Here is a 17,769-nt window from a genome sequence, read left to right on the forward strand (position 1 = left end):
CCCATGTCTGGATTTCACGGTAGAAGGCATTTCCTGGGCAGTCTGTGGAAGTGGCTTGCCTGTGTCCATACAAGGAGTAAGATGAAGACAGTCGACCTCCGTTCACAGCACAGCTTGTGAAGTCGTACCGCACCATGTTTATCGCACTCCTGGAGGGGAGGGTGGAGGTATAATCTCCAATGAAGGAGACGCCATAGCCTCTGGAGTTGTACCCGTAAGTGTGGGCACCCACCCAATTCCAGCCGCGGCCTTCGTACAAGTTTCCATCAGAGCCAGCAACAAAACTTCAGGGGAAGAACAAGAAATTAAATTGCAAACAATCAGTAGCCTACAGAAAAGGAGTTCAAAGGGCTTTATGGTACAGAATGATATCTTAAATTATTTTACTACCCATTGGGACTTTCCTAACCTGTATCCAATGTCAGACCATCCATTGCTTTGCTGGTGATAGCGCTGCATGGACCGCATCTCACTGGCACATTTCTCAAAGGTGGTGCAAGGACTGGAGGGTTGATATGTGTGGTGGATGAAAAGGTACGGCACAGGGAGAGACAGGTAGGAGGGAGAACCGATGAAAGATGCAGCTCCCCATTGAGACCTCGTAATGATTTTGGGACAAACTTGGCAGGGGAAAAAAGCAATGTGAGAACAAAAAAGAAAATAGGTCACAAATAAAGTGGTTTACTTGGTAGTGCATAAATAGTATAATTAAAAATATTTCTAATTTAACAATAAAAGAATATAAAATGTAACAATTAAAACAGTAAATATAAGTCAGCTTTAAATTTACAATTAAAAACAAAAATGTAAAAAACAAAATATATGTCTGTATGCTCACCACCAGAGGTCTCCATCAGAGCTTGACATTAACCTTTTTTGCTCACCAGCCACTGTGGCTGCTAGTGGTGTTCCAAAGTTACTAGCAACTCAGCATTTTCACTGGCCACAATTTAGACATTGATACCATTGGGCCATATAGATATGTTTTATATTATCTCATAATTTGGCAGCCGGTATATTAGGTATATTAGGCTGCTGTCACTTTAAGACCTGACACACAGACCCATTATACTGTTTTATATAGACATTATACTTGTCTTTATGTGCACGCACTTTGGGTGTGAGCACAAAATCTGAGGGAATGAGTAAAATTATGCGAAATCCCACAGTGAAATTCAAGCCCTGTAATGAAACATCTAGGTTACTACTGTAACCCCCGTTCCCTGAAGGAGAGAACAGAGAAGTTACGTCGATACTGACATATTGGGGTCTCGTCTGGGAGCCCAATCACCTCCAAGTGGTAACTAAACGAACCAATTAACTTTGGCCAGTAAGATTTGCATGCTGAGTCACACCTACCCGGACATATGGGTATAAATTGGGCCGGCATTATTCACTTCATTCATGCTTTGCTGAGGAGCCGAGACAAGAACCCGGTCATTCAGCGGTGGTTCAGGGCTGTATCAGGGAACATGGTTTACATAGACGTTCCCATTCAGTCAGTCACGTTTGACGTTACTTCAATACTGACGTATTGGGGTCCCTTTGGAAAGTGCCATAGCCACTGAACTGTGTTACGAGTGTCGGAGACGCAGATGCTGGCAAGCTGTTGCGTGCTACTTAGCAAACTGCTCTCACAAAGTCGTAACCTACCCAGCACCCCATGCAAGCCCGAGGGGTAGTCCTCCATACCAGATGGTATAAAAGGAACACAGTTTGCTCTGAGGACGGTTGAAGCTGCTGTTCCTCCCCAGGGAAGAGTGCTTCGGAACTCAATTCCCGTTGTTTTTCAACTATGACCAAAATGCTGGGGAAGCGTGCCCAATCCCAAAGGAGGGGAACGCCATGGAGACCACACCCTGCCCGAAGGGAGGTAACATGTGGAAATACACATATGGACTGACCCATAGGGCAGTGCTACATAGAGTATGGAAGGTCTCAGGTTGCAGAGACCGGGCAGAACGGAACTGCCCAGGGAAAGACACGGGTTTACCAACAGGGAAACACATATGGGATTACCGAGAGGGAATCAGATCATATGGGTATCTAGTCCAGTACAAGGGCTGACTGGCCGGGCATGCACACGAGTACTGGGCCTAGCGTCAGATGCCTCCGCTACGTCTGACTACCGAAGGATGCTGGAGGAACTCAATCAGGGTTCACCAAGTGGGGAACTCACCTGAAGAGCAAGTAGGCACTCATATCCCTCTGTTAGAGCGGAATGGCGGCGCAAGCGAGACACCAAGCCAGTTTTCGTGTACATAACCTGTTCGTACCCAACACATGGGAAGAGATCGGTTCCACTCGGAGATTATAGAATCTTGCAAATGTGTTAGGTGTCGCCCAGCCTGCAGCTCTGCAGATATCTGCCAGAGAGGCTCAGTGCACCAACGCCCAGGAGGAGGCGACAACCCGAGTGGAGTGAGTCCTCACCCCGAGGGGGCACGGCTCGCCTTGGGACTGGTAAGCGAAGGCGATGGCATCCACTATCTAGTGGGCCAACCTCTGTTTGGAGAGAATCTTTCCCTTCTGACCTTCTGAAGCTCTGCGTGCAGTCCATGTAAGCGCACACTGCTTGAATGGGACACAGGGCAGCGAGGGCAGCGTTTGCAAGTTCACCACCTGTCCCGAAAAGGAGTGGTGGGAACTTTGGGCACAAATTTGGGCACACACGAACTCAAGGCATGATTTGCTGACCGAAAATGCTTGCAGGTCCCCTACCCTCTTGAAAGGACGCGAGCGCACTCAGGAGCACTGTCTTCAGAGACTTGTGTTCAACTGACTCTAGGGGCTTGAAGGGAACTCTCTGTAAGCCCAAAAGGACTGGGAGAGATTAACCTCATGGCGCCTCTCAGGAACCTGATGATCAGGTAGTGCTTTCCCAGTGACCTCCCAGTGACCTGCCATCAACAACATTGTGATGAGCTGGCGGCAACATAGACCTTCAAGGTAGAGGAGGACAGTGTCTGCTCCAAGTCCTCTTATTGGAAGGAAAGCACAAAGCCGACTGGGCATTTTTGGGGGTCATTATTCAGGCGGATCAGAACCGACTGTGCACACTCATGGGTGAGACATGCTGTCATATTGACCGAGCCCCACTCCACACCAAGATAAGAGATGATCTGCACAGAGGAGAGCTTGCTCTTCTTTCCAATTGACCCAAAGCCCCAAATGGGTGAGGTGTCTGAGCACCACGTCCCTGTGTTCGCATAACTGATCTCAGGACTGGGCCAGGATGAGCCAGTCGTTGAGATAGTTGAGGATGCAAATGCCCAACTCCCCTGAGCGGGGAAAGGGCAGCTTCCGCGACCTTGATAAAGATGCGGGGAAACAGGGACAGCCCAAAGGGTAGGACCTTGTACTGATATGTTCGACCTTCGAACGCAAAGCGTAGAAACTGTCTGTGTCGAGGCAGAATTAAGACATGAAAGTGGGCGTAATTCCTTTGGCACCAAAGGGGCAACAGACGTACCCGCAGGGGGTCAAGCAAGGAGCGATGGGGCCCAACCCAGGAAGCACAGCGTCCCGGAGTAAAGGCAGTGAGTGTAGTGCACTTACCTGTGTCTGTGGGTCCCCTGAGGGACTGGGTAGGGAGGCGCGAGGAGGCAGTGCGTCCTCAGAGCCCCCTGCCTGTGGTGAATGACGGTGTGGTTGAGAGTGAGGAATGCAGAGTGAGGAATGAGAGTGGCATGAGGGGCGGAGGCGGCCTGTCCAGCGGTGGAGTAAGTCTTAGCAGCCAGAGCTGCCATCGTCTTACCCACCTTGGGCAAGAGGCGTGGACGATTCCGCCAGGTGGCGGCACTTTGCGGGCACAAGTGCACCGCAACTGCCAAACCACCTGTGGTACGTCCATGTAACCCTTGGCAGTCCCGCCATCGAGGGTAATGAAAGTGGAGGAGGAAACAGAACGTCTTCGGGCAGTAAAAGGGAAAAGAATGGCCGTCAGCTCTGGATCCGATTCACACCGCTGGAATGCGCCTTTACACCAAGTAGAACCCACGACAAGCTGAAGAAAAAAACAGAAGGAATAATAATTGCTGTTTTCAGAGGTAAACTCCCAATAGCAATAAAAAGAGCTGTTTGCTCTCTCAGAGTTGAAATGCACTTTTTTGATTGAAGGTGATCTGGAAAAGAGTGATCGCTGTACAACCGTTCAGCTCAGAAGCAAAATATGAATGAAGTGAGTAATGCCGGTCCTATTTATAACCGTATGTCCAGGTAGGTGTGACTCAGCATGCAAATCTCACTGGCCAATGTTCATTGGCTCATTTTGTTACCACTTGGAGGTGATTGGGCTCCCAGACGAGACCCCAATACCTCAGTATCGGCGTAATCCACCTGCACTTGGCCGGTGGGAGGGTGTTAATGTCAAGCCCTGGTCTCCATCACCTGAGTATTGACACTTTTTCCTCGGACTCCATTTCCCATATACCCATACCAGAAACTGATAACCATCCACCTGCACCTCATTATCTGGACTATTTTAGCTGCACATACACTAATCAGTATAAACTAATCAATATAAAATGGTAAACATCAGTAATAAATAAATAGGTTTAATTACCCGCATACACATGGACAAATTGTTTAAACCCCTCGTTCACAACATCATCCAGCCTCTTCCTGTCAGACTCATTTAAGTTACGGCGAACTGTTAGAGCCTGAACCACTTGGCTTTTCAGCAAAGAGAAGCTGACGGCCTTTTTAAAGTTCATCCTTCGATTTTGACTAATCAGACGGGGCGCTGCGTCCAACCCTGCGGCATCAAGCTGGTGGCTGTAGTAACTCTTCAGCAAGTCACTCAGTGAAAGCTCACGAAGGTTAGATGTGGCGACTTCCGACCCGAGAATGAACCCATCCATTCCTCCGGTTATTAGGGCGTCTGTTGCCAAGGAGGGCAAACCAGAGAGAGTGTACACCTTTGGGGATTTAATGCTATCCCAAAAACCTTTAGTGCCCAGAGGAGTGCTGGACTGCTCATTGTGGGCATGATGGACCAAAGAGGCAACCAGGTTCTCGCTCAAGGTTAAAGGGTACAGACCTTGGATGGCCGACTGCAGCCCAGCCTCAAGTCCGAGGAGCATTGGGGCCAGCGCCACATTTGAACCATCTAAAGTCAGAACTACACCTTCCTCTTCACCCAGCTGTGTTATGCTATGATTAATGACATTGCTTAAGAATGAAATGACGGATGGTTCAGTCGCAAGGTCGCGTGCATCACTGAGGTCGCCAAGGTGACGCTTGATGAGGTCGGTTTCAAAGCCAGCAGCCTTACGTAAACCTTTGACCACATCGAGCATCTGAAGTCCTGGATTCTCTGCTTCAATTCTCTCCACAGCACTGATGAAGTCATCCATGCGCCTTGTGGTGGTCACTTACGAAACAAATAAAGAAAACATGGACATTTTAAATAGTAATAATGCAACCACAGCTATTAAAGGAGTCAAATAACAAGGAATCAAACATCTAGAATTCATTGTACTGTGAGTTTCAGACCCAAAAACTCCTCCACAATCCAAATAAAAACCCTAAACATTTAGCGAACCCAAGCAGTAAAACACTTTGCAATAAGGTTTAATTTATTAATGTGTAAACTACACTAGTAAACATGAACGAACAATGAACAAAACTTCTACAGCACCTGTTAATCTTAGTTAATGCTAATTTAACCATTTATTAATACATTTTTAGAATGTAAAGTTCACATTAGCTAATGCACTATGAATTAACATGAACAGACAATTGAGAATTGTATTTTTAATAACATTAACAAAGATGAATAAATTCTGTTAAATATATATATTGTTCATTAACAAATATTAACAAAACCATATTTGACATTAATGAAAGTTAAATGTTGTAGGTTCTTACGTTTTGTCACTGATGTGAAATCTGTGATGACGTGAGGCAATATTTTAAGTAAATAACTCATATTAATTTCGGTCTGTTTCTCAAACAAAGTTACCGTACAGCTTTAGGAGACTTAGAAAATAACTCAGTCACATAAATTACTTTTACTGTATTTTTTTGGTCCTATTATTGAAAAACTCTTTGATGTTTTGGTTTGGTTCATGACGAAAGAACGTCTTCTGTTTGGAATGACAAGAAGGGTAATAAAAGTAATTTTTTGAGCGAACAAACCCTTTAAAAAACTTTTCTAATATTTGTCTATACACCAAATCAAGAGTATATGACCAGTAATTATTCAGCATAGTGACTAGAAGATTGAATATGACTTACCTTCAGTGAAGCCACTGGCAAACACCACAAGCAAAGAAACAAGCAACGGCAAGTGCCAAGCCATGAGGACAGAAGTTACGAGCACTGAAGATTCTCTGTTCACACAGAATGGATGTGTGTCTACCTGCACCTCATACGCATTATAAATACATGTTAACGCTTATGTAAGCACGTACTGATTAACTAAAGGTTAACATAATAAAGGTCGATTTAGACATGAGAAAGTGACAGCTGCTTTCAGTGTGCCCCAAATAAACTGCCCAAAACCCATGATAAAGAAAGAAATATGTCAATAATCTTAGTTTCTTAATGTACATCACAAAAAAGGGTGTATTATGCACCCCAAAAAATTAAGATTCCAAAAGGGTTTTTTCACAGTGATTCTAGAATCCTTTCAGTGAACCATTTTTAAATGTGGCCTTTTTTCTTAGTGTGAAGAACATTTGGTAACACTTTATTTTGATGATGCTTTTTCCACTATTAAGAACCTTTTGTGGAATGGAAAGGTTCCATGGATGCACTTAAAATATGATTTTGTCTCTTATTCCAGGGTTTCTGCAGGTTTTATAAAGGGAAATTTAAGAGTTTTTAATGACCTTCTTATAGCAACACTTCAGAGTTTGACAATACAACTTACAACAGATGATTTGAATAATACCAGAATTTTCTTATTTGTTCATTATTGTAAATAATGATGAATGAAACTGCATGTTTAAACATAAGACAATTGTTTTAACCTCAGTGAGTTAACAAAAAACATTTTACTAGATACACATACTAGACTCAATTAATTTGGCTTAAACCAACCTTAAAATGTGCGGACCCAACTAAACTTATTAGTTTGAATGAAATAAATGAAATTGTGTGCGAAAACCTTCTTCAATTATGTTAAGAAAGGGTTATTAATGTGTTTTTTTTTTTTTTTTTGAGTTCTTTATGGAACCATCTATGCCAGTAAAGAACCTTTATTTTTAAGAGTGTATCTTTCAGATCATTCTAGAAAAAAAAAAAACTATATTAGCTCTGGAATAACTGGAAACTGTGGATAGATATAGCTTCCATTTTGATCTTACTTAATATCAAATCTTCCTTTGATAAGTTAGGTCCTGAAATTAGGTTTTCCAAGGACATTTTTTAAAGTTTAAATCAGGTGTGTCCAAACTTGGTCCTGGAGTGTCACTGTCCTGCAGAGTTTGGCTTCAACTTAACTCAACACTCCTGTCTGGAAGTTTCTAGTACGCCTATAGTAAGACAGTGATTATCTGGTCCAGGTGTGTTTAATTGGGGTTGGAGCTGAACTCCTCCTTTAAACCAGATTAACAGAAATCATCTCGGGTTACGACTCTAACCCTTGACACTGCGTCGATGATGACAACATGTGGAACGCCTTGTAGCGCGTCTGAAGTATGAATGAAACTAATCCAATCCTATTGGTCCTGCCACAGACTTCTTGTAAAACGGCCGTCCATGACCGCGCTCCAGCCCGAGAGGGATACATTTGTCGAAACGGCTTTCCGGCGATATGGCACTCCCAGCACAGGATCTTGAGACAGAAATCATGTTGAGTCTCAACCCCAAGCTTTGAATGTGGCCAAGGACAACATCTCGATGCCGAACTTCCAGTTCTCGAGAATGAACCAAAATGAGCCAGTAGTCGATGTGGTCTAGCACACGGATGCCCTGGAGCCTCAGCGGGGCCAGGGCTGCATCCATGCACTTGGTGAAAGTGCGAGGGGAGAGTGTTAGGCCGAATGGAAGAACCCGATTGTGGTACTCTTCACCCCCGAAAGCGAACCACAGGAACTTCCTGTGAGATGGAAGGATGGAGACGTGGAAGTTTGCGTCCTTTAGATCTTTTGTGACAAACCAGTCCTCGGATCTAATTTGACCAACAATAATGGGAATGGTGAGCATCTTGAACCTGAATCTCCTCAGAGACCGGTTAAGATGTCTTAGATCTAAAATTGTACGCAATGCTCCATCCTTCTTTGGAACTATGAAGTACAGGCTGTAGAACCCTGTCTGGTGGAGAAACATGTTCCTCTTTTACCAGCAGTAAGTGAACTTCCTGTTCTAACACCCGACCCTACTGCAGTCCAGACCACCCCATTGAACTCAGTGCTGGTGTCGAGTGTTTTTGTAAGAGCCCTTCACGATACCCTGAAGCGGAAGACCGGCAGGGAATAATCAAAAATGATTTCCAGTTTGTGGACACGAACACTGCCTGGCTGCAAGCCTTTGGGGCGGACACTGCAGCATGCGTTCACTGGAAACTGATGTGTCCCGAGCACACTTGGCGACGGGATACAGACATAGATTCCTGAGGGCTCCCCAGAGGGGAGGCTCCTTCTGTTTTGTTCTCGATACCCTGAAGCGGAGGACTGGCAGGGAATAATCGAAAACGATATCCAGACGTGAGCACTGCCTGGCCGCAGACTTTTGAGGCGGACAATGCAGCGTGCATTTGCTGAAAACCTTGAAAAAACTTGGCGGCGGGATACAGACATTGATTCCTGAGGGCTCCACAAAGGAGCGAGCTGCTCATAATGCACACAGCCAGCCCCCTCAAGAATCGCCCATGCATGCTCTGCCAGCTTAGTAAGATGATTATTTCAGCTTTTTAATTCTTCAGAATTAAATGCAGCCATAATCACCAGACAAGGAAACACAGTCTCAATGATATACTGAATTTAAATATCTAACTTCTCAAAGCCAGATAATATTAATTAATTTATTTAACTGGTCTCGTAATATACACGTTGCACGTCTACATATCGGCTTTTTTCCCTCGAGAAGAAAGTCAATTGGTGTGAGGCAGAAACACCGAAAAGAGCACGTCTTTTTTTTTTTTTTGCTGTACGCGTCAAGATATTTTTGCACGAACAGAGGCTGCACCCTCAAGAGCTGACTGTGCATGCTTCGCATTCAAACGGTATCACTCACACCGATCGCATGTCACCTCCAGGAGTTTAGCGCGGGCAGGAAAACACACGCTTTCAGCTGTGCTTAAACTAACAATTCAAGTTCCTAAGGGACAAACAACACCAAATAGACAGATCACACAACAGAGAGCGCTTGCTGAAGAGTGAAAGCTGTTGTGTGCCGGCGTCTCTTTGTAGCTTTTGTGTATTCCGTCACACGCCACGTTATCAAGCAACGCCAATAGGACTGGATTAGTAGCATTCTTCAGACGCGTTACGCTAAGAGGCGTTCCCCATAGTGTCGTCATCGACGCAGTGCGAGTTCCCTCGAAACGGAACTGCTTTCTCTGTCATTTTAAATAGTCCTTGACTTAATCAATCCAGAGTTTAATAAGCTGATTTCCTGGAGAAAGACTAGAACTTCTTCAGGACTAAATTGAGTCTTAAATCAAACCTACCAGGAGGCAGGTTTAACTTCAGATTAACATTGTGTTTCAAAGAAGAAACGTATTACTTGGACACATACAGCCGTGGTCAGAATTAGTGGCACCTTTGGCAAATATGAACAAAAAAATCACAACAACAAAAAATCACAAAACCCTAACCTTTCATTTAAAGGGGACCTATTATGCAAAATTCACTTTTGTATGGTGTTTGGACATAAATGTGCGTTGGCAGTGTGTGTACACAACCACCCTACAGTGATAAAAATCCACTCACTCCTTTTTTTTTATCTCCATAAATCAAAAGCAGTCTCTCCAAACGACCCGTTTTCAGAATGTGGCTTTAGTGACATCACTAAAGCCACAGGCCCCGCCCACGAGTGTTGACTGACACGCCGTTATAACTTAGACCTGCCCTGATCGAGTTCGCTGCGAGTTTACACATCAGCCATTGCTGCAGCAATGCACTCACGAGAAGCGTCGAAGCATCTCCAAAGCGTTGAAGGTGTTGTAGCTGGATGTATTCATTCACATAGCTCTCTCTATTTACTCTTGAAATCTGCCAGCCACTGAAGACGAGGTGGATTCATTTTGTTTTCAAAGGAAATGCTCCCTCAACTCTACAGAAATTTATGTAAGTTACTTATGCACTTCTTATACTGTTTACTCAGCTCTAACAGCGATCTTCTGAAGAAAAACTGATGCTTCATCTTTTGTGTGACATACAGTAAACTTTATTAAACTCACCAGTATATTTTGTGTCATCATTCAGACAAATTCAGATCGTCAGACGGAGTCCTACAGCAGGCTTGCATTAATAGTGTATACAAGCAATGCCAAATAGGTTATAATCGTAATTAAACTAAACTATACCTTTTCCAACTCCATACAGCATATATTCTCTGACTCTGTAGGCATTTTTATGGTCGAAATGAACACCATTACTGTGACTGTCTGTTTTATTATTATCATCTTCCCCCTGTTCTAGCTCTGATCGCGGGATTTGCGGCTGCTTAGGCTCCGCCCCCTGTGCCGTGAACCAGCAGCTCATTAGCATTTAAAGGAGAAGCACAAAACAGTGCGTTTTTCACAGACCCAAAAAATTATGATTTAAACGTGCTGTAAATAAAATTCTGTTGGGTATTTTGAGCTAAAACTTCACATACACACTCTGGGGACATCAGAGAATTATTTTACATCTTGTGAAAAGGGGCATAATAGGTCCCCTTTAAGTAAAGCTGGATATGGGGGGAAATATTTTTTTCTTTTGTAATTTTTTTTTTCTCTAATACACATTGGTCACAATTAATGGCACACTTTAATACCACAATTAATAGACAGCAGCCATATCACCCTGTAGCCCAAGACTGGTTGCCCACTGAAGCTACGCAGGGTTGAGCCTGGTTAGTACCTGGATGGGCGACCTCCTGGAAAAAACAGGTTGCTGCTGGAAGAGGTGTTATTGAGGCCAGCAAGGGGCGCTCACCCTGTGGTCTGTGTAGGTCCTAACGCCCAAATATAGTGACTGGGACACTGTTCTTTCAAAAAGCACAGTCCTTCGGATGTGACAATAAACCAAGGTCCTGACTCTCTGTGGTCATTTAAAAAAAATGTAACCCCGAGATCCTGGCCAAATTTGCCCATTGGCCTCTGTCCATCATGGCCATATCCCCATATATCCTCATTAGCTTCATCACTCTATCCTCTCCACCAATAAGCTGGTGTGTAGTGGGCGTTCTGGCACAATATGGCTGCCGTCGCATCAACCAGGTGGATGCTGCACATTGGTTGTGGTTGAGGAGATTTCCCCCTTCTATGTAAAGCACTTTGAGTGCAGAGAAAAATAATATATAAATGTAATGGGAGTTTATCTTTTATACCTTTATGAATTTACAGATAAAATAAACTAGTTTTGGTGGGGGGGGTTGTCATAATACAGAAGGGAACAGACAGGTGAGTTATATGAAACGGGTTTTACTGTAAAGCAGAGGGTAGAGACAACAGCGGGAACGAGGCGATGGTGAGTGGATGGTGACTTAAGATTGTTGGTTGTGACTTAGCTGGCTGTAGGACTGATGTTGGGTTTCTGTGCAGATGGTGCTGAGCTGAGATGTCCGGTGAACTGGAACTGGACGAGAGATGAAGAACAGACAGGGGACAGGGGACAGGAAGGTAGTCTGTACGTTGTAATAGCAGAGACGAGACCAGACACTGATGTGAGGGTGATGTGTGTATATGTAGTGAGGGGTGATGAGGGAATGCAGGTGCAGCGAGTCAATAATCAGGTGATTGGGAATGAGTGGTCGGATCATAGTAATTGGGTGACGATTGGTGCTGTAATGGTGTGGCTGACTGTGACAGGGGTGGGGGGTGGCTTTTAATAGGTACTAATGGAGGACGGACGAGCCAAAACTTCTGTTAACGTTATTAACATGAACACTAGTACCGTAACACTAAATATATGTTCCACACATATTCTATGCATTCTAATGCTACCGTGTAGAACATAATACTACAATTCAACATTAGACGGTCCTGACATTGGGTGAGGGACACTCTGGGTTGGTGTACAATTAATCAGAAAAGAAAGTGGAAACATGGAGTTTACTTTTTATACCCATATAAACTTGCAGATAAAATAAATTCGTTTTGGGAAGGGGCTTTTATTTTGTAATTCAACATCAGACTGTTGTTTTGAAATTATTTTGAAACTGCGTTTAATATTACTCAACATATAAAATTATTTTTACGTTATCAGGCAATATTTTTTTCATTTTTCTATTAAAGCAGGTCCTTCCTCAGAGGAATGTGCCGGGGAGGGGCTGTCATGAGGAGCAAGAGTTCTGGAAACAAGGTGCAGTTGGGCCAATACGGGGCAACTAGCAAGACCTGCTCCTCGTCCTCCCTGACTTTGCACAGTGTCTGTGCGAGAAGGCTCACTGGGGGGGGAAATACAAATACATACTTGCATAGGCCCCTGGGCCAGCTGTGTGTCAGCACATCCATGCATCCATGCTGGACCACGTGGGGAACGAGTCGTCACTCTCCCGAAAACACAGGCTGGCGTGAGAGCTCGTCGACTGCACGATTCAGCGGGCCAGGGATGTGAATGGCACGAAGTGACCTCAGATGCTTCTGACTCCATAGAAGGAGATGGTGGGTGAGTTGTGACATACGATGAGAGCGTATGTCACATTTGAGCGTATGAGACCACCCTGACAGTTGATGTCAGGGTGGTAGGGAGGCAGCATCCTGGCCGTCGGGGCCGTCGTCTGTTTCTGTGCAGTGGGGAACTGTTGTGTAAAGTTGTTGTGTAATTTCATCAAGCCCTGCCCCAAGAAACCAATCATCCAACCTTGAGGGTTCAGGACACGGTGGAGGCCTCCACTCGAGCCCGACACTTTCGGCGGCTCGAGAAAGCATAGCCGTCAGCTCCGGGCCAGGCTCGGGACACGCTACTTTCCCCGGAGGGGGCAATGCAGCCAAGTCTTCATCCCCAGAGGAAACTAGCTCACTCCGATGCAGCAATCGACATCTGGTCGTCGGGGGGTGCCCCGAATGAAAGGCCGACCCCCATGAGAAGGACCAGCACGCTCACTAGGAAGCTCCACTGGTTGTGGTGTGTTAGAGGAGTGAGGGGACAACGGAGATTGCCTCGGCAGGGAAGCCCTCACTGTGATCCTCAAGTCATCCAGGCTATTCACCGAAGTAGCCCTTTTCTGGCCAGAAGAGGAACTAGATCGGGGTATAGGTGAGGGGACCCCACCTCTCTTGAGGTATTGGAGTCTCGACCATAACACCGAGATGGTCATCCACGAACGCAGCCTTAGCATGTTGAATGCCCAAACACATGAGACAGTGCTCGTGACCGTAAGCCGGCGCTAGGAAATGACCCAGAAACACACGGGTTTTTGTGTTTTACACGGGTTAACACACAAGCTTTTGTTATTGTGAAGCTGAAGAGATTGCGGCTGTAAAGATCATGGCACCTGCTGTCATGCCATAACACCAACACTAGGACAAAGGGCTTCTTCCTAAAGAACGCTCGTCTTTGTAGCACACTCTCAGGAGACTGGAACAGACCATAAAAGCACTGCTCGGATCCGAAGCAAAAGCAAAATGTGCATTGCATCCGCTTCCTTATTTATACTCGCGTTGCGGAGCGCAAGATGCAAATCTCACATGCCAATCTTCATTGGCTGGTTTAGTTTACACTCGAAGGTGATTGGGCTCTTAAGCGAGATCGCAATACGTCTGTGATGTCGACGTTATGTCGAACGTGACCGACTGAAAGGGAACTTTTGTGCTCATTCATGTGAGTTTGATTTTGGTACCTGTTTGTAAATCAACATCACTTTAACTATGTGATCACAGCTAGATGCTAAGAAAGAGTTTTCTTTCTGTGGCCAAAAAAACTATCCTTTCTGAGAGTTGATAGACGATCAATACTGAGTGTTCGCTGGATGAACACAATGATTGTAATATTAATTCAGCTACATCAAGTTAATTCGAATAACTGATCTAAATATTTATAATTACTCATATTTCCATTTTGAACTTATTTGCCACACACATTTATTAATGACAGGCACACTGACTGAATAATGCAGAATTAAATAAAGCGGGAGATCGCTTTTTTTTTCGTACAGTAAAACCGTTAAGGTGGCTAGAATGGCCGTTTTGTTCAAAGGCTGGAAAAATGACTATGACTAGTTTAAATCTTCCGAATTCTATATGAATGTCAAGGGCAATGTTGGTCAGACCTTTAGTTGGGCTTATTGAATAATGCCATGATGTTTTACATGCACAAATGGTCAAAATCATCATCAGTATGTGAATAAACTGTTTCCATCACCTTAATTCACATTTTAACTGAGAGTTATGTTAATTCTGAGAGTATATTCACATATCAGCCATTTCAATACAGGATGTCTTATGTAGATTTTGTAATGTAATGTGTAATAAAAAACAACTGATATACTGATTTTTAAAGACATTATGCATTTATTATGAGGGATACATGTAATACAACATGTACTGTGTTCCAGAGACACAATTAGATGTCCATTGTTGATGCCACAGTCATCAAGGCAAATAGCTCTGTGGGACAAAAACAGAGATACAACTGAACTGTTAGGAAAGCAATACATTCTGCGCAGTCACAACCCCATAAGATCAATAAATCCCATTCATATTTTGTTTATCTTTTTACCTTGTAACGCTCCCATGTCTGGATTTCACGGTAGAGAGTGTTTCCTGGGCATTCTGTGGAATCGGCTTGCCTGTGTCCATACAAGGAGTAAGATGAAGACAGTCGACCTCCGTTCACAGCACAGCTTGTGAAGTCGTACCGCACCATGTTTATCGCACTCCTGGAGGGGAGGGTGGAGGTATAATCTCCAATGAAGCAGACGCCAAAGCCTCTGGAGTTGTACCCGTAAGTGTGGGCACCCACCCAATTCCAACCGCGGCCTTCGTACAAGTTTCCATCAGAGCCAGCAACAAAACTTCAGGGGGAAGAACAATTAAGTTGCAATCAATCAGTCAGTTCAGCACATCAAAAGCAGTTCAAAGGGCTTTATGGTACAGAATGATATCTTAAATTATTTTACTGCCCATTGGGACTTTCCTAACCTGTATCCAATGTCAGACCATCCATTGCTTTGCTGGTGATAGCGCTGCATGGACCGCATCTCACTGGCACATTGCTCAAAGGTGGTGCAAGGACTGGATGGTCGATATGTGTGGTGGATGAAAAGGTACGGCACAGGGAGAGACAGGTAGGAGGGAGAACCGATGAAAGATGCAGCTCCCCATTGAGACCTCGTAATGATTTTGGGACAAACTTGGCAGGAGGAAAAAAGCAATATGAGAACACAAAATTGCTATTGACAGATTGCTAATTTGTCACAAATAAAGTGATTTACTTTAATGGTATTATTAAAAAATTCCTATTCTCATAAATATAAAAGAATATAAAATGTAACAGTTAAAACAGTAAAATACATAAGTCAGCTTTAAATGTACAATTAAAAACAAAAGTAGATTATGATAGTATACTAGGCCTATATATTTAGTAGTAAAATAAATGTAAATTTATAATTAAATAAAACGAAAATAAAATGATTTACTAACTCAAATTATATTCAGAATGATCTAAAGTTACAGCAAAAATTGTTTGTAAAATGATAGTTAAAATTGTTAAATACATAATTAAGTCAGCTTAAAATTTATGAAAAAAATTGTTATATTAAAACTTTTAATTGTATGAAGCTTTTTGTTAATACTTAAAATTGTTATATTTACATTTATATTTAAAAATATTTTATAAATATATATGTAAAACAAAAGAAAAGAAAATGTATTTATATAAATATATATATTTAAAATAAAATGAATAGGTTTAATTACCCGCATACACATGGACAAATTGCTCAAACCCCTCTTTCACAACATCATCCAGCCTCTTCCTGTCAGACTCATTTAAGTTACGGCGAACTGTTAGAGCCTGAACCACTTGGCTTTTCAGCAAAGAGAAGCTGACGGCCTTTTTAAAGTTCATCCTTCGATTTTGACTAATCAGACGGGGCGCTGCGTCCAACCCTGCGGCATCAAGCTGGTGGCTGTAGTAACTCTTCAGCAAGTCACTCAGTGAAAGCTCACGAAGGTTAGATGTGGCGACTTCCGACCCGAGAATGAACCCATCCATTCCTCCGGTTATTAGGGCGTCTGTTGCCAAGGAGGGCAAACCAGAGAGAGTGTACACCTTTGGGGATTTAATGCTATCCCAAAAACCTTTAGTGCCCAGAGGAGTGCTGGACTGCTCATTGTGGGCATGATGGACCAAAGAGGCAACCAGGTTCTCGCTCAAGGTTAAAGGGTACAGACCTTGGATGGCCGACTGCAGCCCAGCCTCAAGTCCGAGGAGCATTGGGGCCAGCGCCACATTTGAACCATCTAAAGTCAGAACTACACCTTCCTCTTCACCCAGCTGTGTTATGCTATGATTAATGACATTGCTTAAGAATGAAATGACGGATGGTTCAGTCGCAAGGTCGCGTGCATCACTGAGGTCGCCAAGGTGACGCTTGATGAGGTCGGTTTCAAAGCCAGCAGCCTTACGTAAACCTTTGACCACATCGAGCATCTGAAGTCCTGGATTCTCTGCTTCAATTCTCTCCACAGCACTGATGAAGTCATCCATGCGCCTTGTGGTGGTCACTTACGAAACAAATAAAGAAAACATGGACATTTTAAATAGTAATAATGCAACCACAGCTATTAAAGGAGTCAAATAACAAGGAATCAAACATCTAGAATTCATTGTACTGTGAGTTTCAGACCCAAAAACTCCTCCACAATCCAAATAAAAACCCTAAACATTTAGCGAACCCAAGCAGTAAAACACTTTGCAATAAGGTTTAATTTATTAATGTGTAAACTACACTAGTAAACATGAACGAACAATGAACAAAACTTCTACAGCACCTGTTAATCTTAGTTAATGCTAATTTAACCATTTATTAATAAAAAAAAATTAAATCTAAAGTTCACATTAGCTAATGCACTTGGAATTAACATGAACAAACAAGTGAGAATTGTATTTTTAATAACAATAACAAAGATGAATAAATTCTATATAAAAAAATATTGTTCATTAACAAATATTATCAAAACCATATTTGACGTTAATGAAAGTAACATGTTTTTGTCACTGATGTGAAATCTGTGATGATGTAAGGCAATATTTTAAGTACATAACTCATATTCATTTCGGTCTGTTTCTCAAACAAAGTTACCGTACAGCTTTAGGAGACTTAGAAAATAACTCACATAAATTACTTTTACTGTATTTTTTTGGTCCTATTATTGAAAAACTCTTTGATGTTTTGGTTTGGTTCATGACGAAAGACCGTCTTCTGTTTGGAATGACAAGAAGGGTAATAAAAGTAATTTTCTGAGCGAACAAACCCTTTAAAAAACTTTTCTAATATTTGTCTATACACCAAATCAAGAGTATATGACCAGTAATTATTCAGCATAGTGACTAGAAGATTGAATATGACTTACCTTCAGTGAAGCCACTGGCAAACACCACAAGCAAAGAAACAAGCAACGGCAAGTGCCAAGCCATGAGGACAGAAGTTACGAGCACTGAAGATTCT

The 17,769-nt window shown here is 43.2% G+C and overlaps 1 protein-coding gene across 1 annotated transcript; it reads right to left on the bottom strand.

Moving 5' to 3' along the window:
* Window positions 1–7: 7 nt before the first annotated feature.
* On the bottom strand, window positions 8–17,738 carry pglyrp6 (peptidoglycan recognition protein 6; the record flags this gene model as incomplete). Its single annotated transcript, XM_081374092.1, has 9 exons — window positions 8–284; window positions 410–620; window positions 4,565–5,374; window positions 6,241–6,254; window positions 7,688–8,262; window positions 14,817–15,111; window positions 15,239–15,449; window positions 16,016–16,825; window positions 17,675–17,738. Coding segments are annotated over 9 exons (3,267 nt in total), but the record flags the coding sequence as incomplete, so codon positions are not given.
* Window positions 17,739–17,769: the final 31 nt, after the last annotated feature.

The sequence above is a fragment of the Scardinius erythrophthalmus genome (genome assembly GCF_964197995.2).
Source record: "Scardinius erythrophthalmus genome assembly, chromosome: 1".
Lineage (NCBI taxonomy): Eukaryota > Metazoa > Chordata > Actinopteri > Cypriniformes > Leuciscidae > Scardinius > Scardinius erythrophthalmus.